At 36.1% G+C, this 10,804-nt stretch overlaps 2 protein-coding genes and 1 pseudogene across 2 annotated transcripts in view; 2 read left to right on the plus strand and 1 right to left on the minus strand.

The window, feature by feature from the left end:
- LOC106337949 overlaps window positions 1-1,368 on the plus strand; it is an 18,280-nt gene extending 16,912 nt beyond the window's left edge. The window contains exon 4 of the mRNA XM_013777042.1: window positions 1,339-1,368. Coding sequence (XP_013632496.1) covers window positions 1,339-1,368 — 30 coding nt within the window. The remainder of the gene's footprint in view (window positions 1-1,338) is intronic.
- Window positions 1,369-1,652: 284 nt separating this feature from the next.
- Window positions 1,653-2,186, plus strand: LOC106300948 (probable arabinogalactan protein 40). The gene has a single exon (XM_013737230.1). It carries the CDS (start codon window positions 1,701-1,703, stop codon window positions 1,893-1,895), a length of 195 nt encoding a protein of 64 aa, XP_013592684.1. The 5' UTR covers window positions 1,653-1,700; the 3' UTR covers window positions 1,896-2,186.
- A 425-nt stretch (window positions 2,187-2,611) lies between these two features.
- LOC106337959 lies at window positions 2,612-9,324 on the minus strand (annotated as a pseudogene).
- Window positions 9,325-10,804: the final 1,480 nt, after the last annotated feature.

The raw sequence follows: 10,804 nt of genomic DNA on the forward strand, positions 1-10,804 counted from the left end.
ATAAATGTAATTCATTTTTATTATTTTGATTTAAGTTATGATTTTATTCACAAAACACGTCTTTGAATTATTTTTTGGCTACGTAATTTTCCACCGATTGAAATTAAAAAAAAATGTTTTAGTAAAACAAACTAAAACAAACGTTTAACCTTATGCAAAACTCAGTTATTTTACTTTTTTTATTTTATAATTGGCACAAAATTAATATTGATTAACTACTAAATAAAAATCTACACTATTATTATTATGGTAATATAATTAATGATGTGAAATATTGTTAAGGTAATATAATTAATAAATTTGTTAATATGAGTGAAATATAGAAATACAATTAATGTAATAATGATATCCTCGTTTCCAAACAATTCTCAGTTATACTATTATTCATGTTTCCAAACAGTACTAAATTGTACTTCAGTTTTAATAATATAGATAGATGTATTAATTTGTTTTACGAGCAAATTCTTTTATTTAAAGATATATCAGTTTCTAAGCAAAGCGAAGGACTTCAATTAAACCAAATCAAAGTGTTTTATTTTTCATAACTTTATATATGAAAGTCTTACTAATTTTCTTCGAAACTAAAAATCGGGTTTACCCACGTGTAGATGGAGTTTCGGGTTATATCGACCGGAAGTACTTTTTTTTTTTTGAAACTGACGACCGGACGTACTTCCGGGTCAACATAATAAACCAGGGGACAGACAGAGAAAGGAGAAAGAAAATGATGAAAGGTTAGGTAGAAAACGAGAAGCACTCAAGGGCAAGGCAAGACTGTGTGAATTATTTTCGTTGAAGCTTTGAGAATCATCAATGCGTAATCTGAGATTGTTGTAGTTGTGTCATCAGAATTTTCGGCAAGACTGGATTGTTTTTTCTAAAATGCTATTAAAACAAACCCTGATCTTGTGTTTAATACATTGCTGCTAGTTCCTAGATATGAAGATTTGGTGGTGTCTTAGCTGAACATTAATAATTTAGGATACTTGGTGAAACTCTGGTTGCATATGGATTCACTTCTCATTTACACCGTTTGAAGTTCATTATATACTCTGGGGCTACTAGGGCCTTATTCATCCCAACTCGATATTATGCATGTACCAGCAAGTGGCAGGCATTCAAATTAGCTGACCCTCTAGGTGTAATTGTCGTGGGTAAGTTGCATTGGTTTCTTTGTTGATGCATGCTGGACAGAAGCAAGCTGTGAAGGCTGTTTTTTGGCATGGCATGTATGTCTGCAAGGTAAAACACACACAATCTCCAAAAACAGGGGTTTTGAAATAGCTATTGCGTCCTTTAGTTTATGACTTTGGTGATATGTTTGTCTTTTTTTGGCAGTCTTTACTTTCTGGAGCTGAGTTTGCCTGAGACAATGAGATTGCAAGTTTAATTATATCTCATGTGATCATTTGTGATATGCTTTTTCAAAAATACAATTTTCCTTCTTCTTTATTAGACTCATTCAAACAACCAAAGAACAATTATAGCTCTAGTTTATTTTTATCATTTATTAATACCTAAACTTAGCAACAAAAACTAGAGAATCCTGTCTTGCTAATCAATGGCAAACCTTGAAACTCTCTCCTATTTTCCTTCCACATTTTGTTAATAATATAAATACCTTCACCACCTTCACCTTCATGCCATCGCATAAAGAAAAACACAAAACTAACATCCACAAAATAAACAAAAAAGAAATAATGGCAATGAAGAATATCAACAACTTCTTTGTCGCCCTCTTTGTCTCGGCTGTGCTAGTGAGCTCAGCCACAGCGGCTACCATGGAGTCTCCAGCACCAGCACCAGGTGCTTCCTCTGCCACCGTGGCTTTTCCGGTGGTTGGCTCCATCGTTGCTGCATCACTCTCCGCCTTCTTGGCTCTTCTCTTGCAGTAAATATATATATATTAAGGAGGGGCTTCTACGAGAAAAAAACTCTTTTTTGTTATGATAGGTCCCTTAGAATCTATGCAAAATAATTTTGTCAAATAACCCAATTTGATGTATATTCTCATTGTATAAGTTATTACACTAATACTTTTATGATATGATAATAATAATTATAATAATGTCCTAAGCGCTCGTTGATCAGATTTTATGAATCTGATCAATAAATTTATTGCTTTGTGATTAATAATGTCTTTAATACACAAAATGGCTGCATGAAAAAGTTGTGGTTAGTGTTTCTTTCTAAGGATTGGTTTCATTATCATTTTGCTTTCTCTTTACATTCATGAGACTTTTGGTGAGCCAAATCGCGATTTCTCTTGATGAAACTGATTCATCTCCAAAAGGCTTTAAGACTCCTTCTGAGTTTATCAAACTTTTCTTGCCTAAGTGAACCTGCACAAGCTCCAACAAAGATTCCAATGCTTCTGCTCTCTCATCGCTTCTCAGGCTCTTCTTCTGATATTCCACGTAGTAGGGTTAATGTGCTATAATCAATGACATCTCTTAGGTCTTTCCTGGTCTCTCTATGTCTTTTGAACTTGCATTTGTATTCTTTTTTTTCTCTTATCTCTTTCCTCTACTTTTTCTGCTACTGCTTGAATATGTTTAAGCAGTCTTTTTTGGCAAAAAAAACATATTAGAAACTGTTAATATTTCAACACTCAAAAACTTGGAAACAATCTAAATGTACATGTATACATGACCGGGAGGGGAGAAAGAGAAGAGCGGTTAATCTTGTTGATGAGTCCAGCCATGTCTTGGTTCCAAGAAACAGAATTTTCAAAAAATTCAAAAGAGACTTCAGATTTAACACAACACATAATGAGAAATGTTCTTACAGAAGCTTTGAAGGCAAGTTGATGTGCAGCTACTTCAAACATACAACAACCTGTAAAACAAAATCTTTCAGAGAAATCAAGAACAAGTTCAAGAAACTAGAAGTTCTAAGGATTATGTAAGTTCAAGAAGAGAATATAAACCTAAAGACCAAATATCAGATTTGTAGCCGTAAGGTATATCTGCAAGAAGTTCTGGGCACATGTTTGGTGTTCCCACAATCTGAAAAACAAGAAAATGATTCAGGAAATGTTCGGCTAAGAGCTTATTAGATATGATGATTGTATAGTCCGGTTTATGTTAAACCGAGTCTATTAGTTCGGTTATGATCAAACCAAATATACTCTCTCATATATAAGAGAGTGATTGTAACAGAATCTTCAATCAATTCAATAACAAACTTTTCGTTTCTATTATGGTATCAGAGCGCTGAGCTCGAAACTCAGCTCTCGATCTTCGTTTTCCACTTTCTTTGACCTCGATCTATCGGATTCTTCTCTGATCAATCATTTTTTCAGCTCATGATTTGATTATTCCGTCAAATCGAGCTTTGTCTTCATCAAAAATGGTTACGTTTCGTCAATCTTCGCGCAGAGGTGTTCGTATATCTACTCCAGCGACGAAGACGACGAATCCAGCTCGACGACCTATTCTGGTGCCGACTGTTTCCGATCCAATCATTCCTTCATCTATTCCGATGACCGTTCCGACTCTGATTCCAACGGCGTCGTTCAACTTCAATGGGATTCAGTATTCACCGTATTTCCTTACGAGTGGTGATAATCCTGGAGCATCCATCATCTTCGAGGTACTCGATGGTACGAACTATAGCACTTGGATTCTTGCGATTACTATTGTGCTAGATGCGAAGAACAAGTTATCGTTTGTTGGTGGATCGTTACCAAGGTCACCAGAGAATCATCCTCATTATAGAATCTGGTCTCGTTGCAGTAGTATGGTTAAATCATAGATTCTTAACTCCTTTTCTTTGTTTTCTAATATTTCTACATTTCATTATATATACAAGCACTGAATTTATGTGTGCGAGTGAAGATCAATTTCAACATTAATATGAGTTTTTTGAAAAAAAACGTCTACGTATCATTTCTCTTTTTCTAAATTGCTATTCCACTTGTTATTTTGATAATATACATGTTTACTTCATCAAAGGATATGGAAGTATTCTAAGGTTTAATGATGCATCTGAGATTTGGAAAGATCTATCAACATGTTTCCGTATCACAAAATCGCCAAGATCTTATCATCTCACACAACAAATCAGGTCTCTTCATCAAGGCTCCATGGATCTATCTACCTACTATACGAAGCTGAAGACTCTTTGGGATGATTTTGGTGGAGCAGATTGTGTGAAGACTTGTCAAAATTGTGATTGTTGCAAAGCGATGTATACTAAGACGGAGCATGCCAAGATCATTAAGCTTCTTGCTTGATTGAATGATTCTTATACTAATGCTAGAAGTCAGATCATCATGAAGAAGAACGTTCCTGATCTCGCTGAAGTTTACAATCTTCTTGATCAAGACCACAGTCAGAGGAACATCAATCCTATCTCTAATGCTTCTGCGTTTCATGTAGCTACTGAGATTCCTGCTAACTTGATAAATGCTGCTCAGTCAACACCATCTCATCGTTCAAACAGACCTTTGTGTTCCCATTGTGGTTATTCGGGTCACACAATGGATAAGTGTTACAAGATTCATGGCTTTCCACCTGGTTTCAAGTCAAAACGTTTGGCTGCTGCAGAGAAACAAACCAATCCAGTGAAACCTGTGGTAGCAAACATGACTCTATCTGAAAATACTGATGATTGTATTGCTGCATGCATGATGAATACACTATCTAAAGACCAGATTCAGGGAGTTATTGAATATTTCAACACTCAACTACAGCTATCCAAAGATACAACTACCAATGTAGTGTCTACTTCTGGTGGTTCTGTCACTACACTTCCGGGTATGACTCTTTCTACAAACACTTTATTCTTTGTGGGCGTGCTAAGAGCTACTGGAAATGTATTGTCTTCAGAATATTGGATTATTGATAGTGGGGCAACTCATCATGTTTGTCACGAGAAAAATAAGTTTCTCAGTCTCTCTGAGACTCTTAATCAGTCAATCAGTTTACCAAATGGTCTAGGAGTGAAGATCATTGGTACTGGTAAAGTCAAAATAAATGAGAGTTTGATCTTGAACACTGTCTTATATATCCCGGACTTCAGATTAAACCTCATCAGTGTTAGTCAAATGACAAGAGACTTGGGTTTTAGAGTTGCTTTTGACAGTGGATCTTGTATGATTCAGGATCTTTCTAGGGGGTTGATGATTGGTCAGGGTGAAGAAATCTCAAACCTACATCCTGGATGAAGCATCTATTGGGGAGCTCTCTACAAATCCATCAAACTTTTGTGATAATGTTGTTCTTGACTCTGCCTTGTGGCACAATAGATTAGGACATCCTGCTATTCAAAAGATTGATTCAATCTAGAATGTATTAGCGATTCCTCAAAGAAATAAAACTACTTTTCATTGTGCCATTTTCCCTCTTACCAAACAGAAGCATCTTCCTTTTCCCTCTCCCAATAATATGAGTATCAAATCGTTTGATTTGTTGCATATTGATACTTGGGGTCCTTTTTCTGTGACTTCTAATGAGGGATATAAATACTTCTTGACAATTGTGGATGATCACACCAGAGTCACTTGGATTTATCTTATGCGTACTAAAGATGAAGTCCTTACTGTCTTCCCGGATTTCTTAAAAATGGTGGAGAATCAGTATCAGACAACAGTCAAAGGAGCAAGGTCCGACAATGCACCTGAGCTGCGGTTTTCTACTCTGTATAAGGAAAAAGGAATCACATCTTTTCATTCCTGTCCAGAGACTCCAGAACAGAACTCAGTTGTTGAAAGTAAACATCAACATATATTGAATGTGGCTCGTTCTTTGATGTTTCAGACGAAGTTACCTCTTGAATACTGGTCTGATTGTATACTCACTGCAGTATTCTTGATCAACCGTCTTCCTTCACCTTTACTTCAAGACAAATCGCCTTACCAGAGGCTGACTTCTAAGCAACCTGGTTATACATGCATACATATTTTTGGATGCCTCTGTTATGTGTCTACTTCTTCAAAGAATCGGCACAAATTTCAACCAAGAGCTAAGGCATGCATCTTCCTTGGATACCCGTCAGGTTTTATAAAGGCTACAAGGTTATGGATTTGGATACAAACATCATTTCCATCTCTCGAAATGTAGTGTTTCATGAAGATATCTATCCATTCCATCAATCTAAAGACTTACCTGATATCTTTAGTTCCTATGTGCCTTATAATACCTATGTGCCTGATAATAAGGAATCATCATCCACAGACTCAGCTCCTCTTCCTACAGTAGTTCCTACAAGTCATGTGGTTGTGGAATCAAAGTATACTTTAACTGATCAGCCGGCTTCTACCTCTGATCAGAAAAGGTCTACTAAAACTCCAGTATACCACCTACAAGATTACTACTGTAACATGACAGAGACTACTATTCCCTATCCTCTGGGTGCACATGTATCTTATGAGAAGCTTTCTTCAACTTATAAGAATTGCATTTGCTCTGTAATGCATCATCCCGAACTTCATCCTTTGCTCAAGCAAAGAAGTTTGATGAATGGATTCAAGCGATGAATGAAGAACTTATTGCACTGAAGAGTACTGATACATGGGAAGTAGTTTCTTTACATGATGGTAAACATGCTATTGGTTGTCGTTGGGTTTATAAAGTAAAGCTCAATGCGGATGGTACGTTGGAGAGGTATAAGGCATGGCTTGTAGCAAAAGGCTATACACAACAGGAGGGGATAGATTTTGTTGATACATTTTCTCATCTGGCCAAAATGACTACAGTCAAGACCTTATTAGTTGTTGCAGCAGTTAAGCATTGGAGTCTCACTCAATTGGACATCTCTAATGCTTTTCTAAATGGCGATCTTGCTGAAGAAATATATATGTCTCTTGCTCTGGGTTATACTCCCAAAGAAGGAACTGTCTTACCTCCCAATCCGGTTTGTAGACTCAAAAAGTCATTATATGGTCTTAGACAGGCTTCACGATAGTGGTTTCTGAAGTTCAGTTCCACCTAATAAGCCTTGGCTTTCAGACATCTCACTCCAATCACACTCTCTTCATCAGTCACAAGCATGGCAAATATGTTGCAGTGTTAGTTTATGTTGATGATATAATCATTGCAAGCAATGATGATGACAGTGTTTCACATCTTAAAGAAGGTCTTAGGAAGTCCTTCAAGTTGCGTGATCTTGGTCCTTTGCGATATTTCTTGGGACTAGAGATTGCTCGTTCAAAAGAAGGGATTTCTATTTGTCAGTACAAATATGTTTTGGAGTTACTAGAAGAAACATGCCTTTTGTCTTGTAAACCTTCTACTATTCCGATGGATCCGAGTATCAAACTTGTTCAAGATAGTCTTGAACCTGTTCTTCCTGATCCAACTATCTACATAAGACTTGTTGGTAAGATGATGTATCTGACTATAACCCACCCTGACATTACCTTCGCGGTTAATCGATTATGTCAGTTTGCATCAGCTCCCAAACAGTCTCATCTTCAAGCGGCTTATAAGGTTCTTCATTACTTAAAAAGCACGCTTGGGAAAGGCATTTTCTACTCGGTTCATTCTGATTTGCTTCTCAAGTGTTTCACGGATGCAGATTGGTCTTCTTTTGCTGACACACGCCGATCAACTTCAGGTTTTTGTATGTTTCTTGGTCCATAACTCATTGTCTGGGAGTCCAAGAAACAAGACACGGTTTCTCATTCTTCTGCCGAGTCTGAGTATCGTGCTATGGAGTTTTTTGTTCGAGAAGTTGCTTGGTTGGTGAAGCTTCTTCAGGAGTTTCTCGCTCCCCAAATCAATCCGGTGGCGTTCTTTTGTGATTTTACTGCAGCTATCCATATTGCTAATAATGCAGTGTTTCACGAGCGCACTAAACACTTGGAAAATGATTGTTACATTGTTCGTGAGAAGATCATCAAGGGTTTGATCAAGACTCTACATGTTCGGACGGAGAATCAGCTTGTCGACATGTTTACTAAACCATTATATCATGCTTTGTTTATTACTCATGTACGCAAGATGGCATTTTCGAACATATACATGCCATCTTGAAGAGGGGTATTAGATATGATGATTGTATAGTCCGGTTTATGTTAAACCCAGTCTATTAGTTCGGTTATGATCAAACCATATATACTCTCTCATATATAAGAGAGTGACTGTAACAGAATCTTCAATCAATTCAATAACAAACCTTTCGTTTTTATTAGAGCTATAAATCCCATGAAATATGAGCATTACCGAGGAAGCAAGATCATCTTTGCCTTGAAGTTTTGCAAGACCAGAGTCACCTGAAAAAAAGATCTCACAAAGGGGTTTAAAACAGCTTCTGATATCTTTACCTAATCAAATCTCGTTTTCTTTGGTGAGGAATAAGTTGGAGCACTGTAAAAATTTGGTTTACATTGTTTGTGAGTGATCTGTTCCATTGAAGCATATAGAGTAATAGACATTAATTTACCTTAAGGTCACAGTGAAGAACTCGATAGTTCTAAAGATATCTTAGAATATCTTGTATTTTTATTATTTCTATTATATATATTATATAATTATACTAAGTATCTTTAAGTAAATATATATCGAATATTAATATACAACCTAATAGAAATATATATAATAGTTATGGAGGTAATCTATAGCCAATAGTAGCTGAACCATCCATCTACATATATAGTTTCTACACAAAAGAAGATATAATCCTAATGTTAGATTCAATATCAGTTCATTACTTGTCTATACCAAATAGATGTCTTAATGAGATTAATCACTTCCTCAGACACAAATGTTCCACTAGTTTTCTTTAACATATCCTGCATTTACCAAAATCAGTAAAAATAAACCCCAGAGAACAACAAAAGAAACATAAAATTTGAATGGAAATGCCTTACATGTCTCCACCCTCACAATAACTAGTTATAATGCACACACAAACCTGCATAACCAGTAACCAGTAAAAAAAACAGAATTCTATGTTAAATTGGTGCTTGATTATGAGCTTTGAACAAAGGCTAAAATTACATTTTCGACCCATGGATCTTTTTACTCCACAATATAAGGACTCTTAAGCTTTAATATCAAAACTCATATGAATTTCATTAAGTCATAAAATACAAATTAGAGTTTTCAAGAATCGAGACTTACAAGTTAAAAACGTAATTTAACCTCTTGGATCGCAGCAAGATTGCATCTCTCTGTTTATTTAGCCAAACAAATCTTCTTTACCACATACCTAAGAAGAAGAATATATAAATTGATCAAGAAACAACAAACTCGAAAAATCGAGATCTTTTTTTTCTTCTTCTTTAACCCATCATCGTCTCTCGAACTTGTGAATTACAAGAAAAGCAGAACCAAAAGCTCATCTTCCGATCTGTTTCACGACTTAATAATCATCATGTTAAGTTAGGACTTGTCATGAGTTTTCAACTTGAAACCAATTGGTGATAAGTGAATTGGTCATAATCGTTTATATATTATTCATGTCTCAGTTAAACTTTCGATGTGGGAGCTTATATTCTCTCATCCCCCCCCCCCTCGAGATGATGGTTCGTATAACCATCAATCTCGACAATATCCCAGTGTAGGATTCAGTTTAGTCTTGGCCGCCGGACCATAGGGGTCAGGTCGGTTTACGATCAATCGGTCTCTTTTGATGGGCCAGATCGATTTCAGTTCAATTGGGCTGGGTGTCTTTGAATTCTGATACGATGTTAAGTTTATGATATCTTGTGTATTTGCATAGTTTTAGCAATCATTTTAGTTCTCAATTTTTCCATTTAGATGCATTTAGAGTAGATTTAGGTGCATTGCATATACATTTGTCTCTATTAGGTGATGGAGATGCTATTTGGTGAGTTTGAAACCTTTGGAGATGATTTAGAGACAAGAATGGTGATTTTGGTTCATAAGACGAGTTCTCAACTGTCCCAGCGGCCAAATGCAGCAGCCAAGCCAAACCGCTGGGAAAATGCACACGCCCCTGCCCCATATGTACTTGTTGCAGCGGCGTGAAGACGCGTGTCGAAAACAAGCTGCGACACTTAGAAAAATCTGCACTTCTGTTTTTACCAACTTTTTACCCAAATTATCTTGGGTCAACCCATGCTTGTTGGGTCAACCCAGCTCGTTTTAAGTCCACTATAAATACTTTTTAGACCTAATTTTAGGGGATATCTTGTTTTCTATCTAATAAAAATGCCACTTTTGGGTGAAAGATCTAATCTTGATCATATTCTCTTGTGTTTGCTTGATTACTTTGATCATTAGTCATGTTTATACTTAGATCAACTAATGATTTAGTGTCTACCATGATAATGAGTGAGTAGTCATCTTTGGATTCATGGGCTAGGATGATTAAGTGATGATCTAGAATGTTTAGAGTAGATTAATATGTTTTCTGATTGAGTGATCTTAATGCTAATCTAGAGTTGACCAATTTGGATTAGATATCTAGACATTTCATTGCCCGGGAGGTGTTCGATGAAATGTCTGAGCCAACTCAACATGCTCTTAGCTTACCCTACCAAAGGCATTTGATGTTAGGGGAGCTTAGAAAGTTGAATGATTTGTTCTTAATGATTTCTTGATTGACACAAACCAAAGGCATTTGATGTTAGGGGAGCTTAGAAAGTTGAATGATTTGTTCTTAATGATTTCTTGATTGACACAAACCAAAGGCATTTGATGTTTGATCAATGAGAGTAAATGAGGTTTTGTCTTGACAAAGAACTAGCTTAGAATTGTTATCTAGAATTAGGAAAATATGTTGATTGAAACCTTGCCATTTAGATTGAATCTTAATCATTTGACATCAAATTCCTATACCCATGTGTCCTCCTTTATCAATTTGCTTGAAAGTTGCTAGTTAGTTGTGTTAA

Source organism: Brassica oleracea, chromosome C1 (assembly GCF_000695525.1).
Source record: "Brassica oleracea var. oleracea cultivar TO1000 chromosome C1, BOL, whole genome shotgun sequence".
Lineage (NCBI taxonomy): Eukaryota > Viridiplantae > Streptophyta > Magnoliopsida > Brassicales > Brassicaceae > Brassica > Brassica oleracea.

Excerpts from the sequence above, each read along its gene's own strand:
- LOC106300948 (XM_013737230.1), top strand. The coding sequence starts at position 1,701 with ATGGCAATGAAGAATATCAACAACTTCTTTGTCGCCCTCTTTGTCTCG.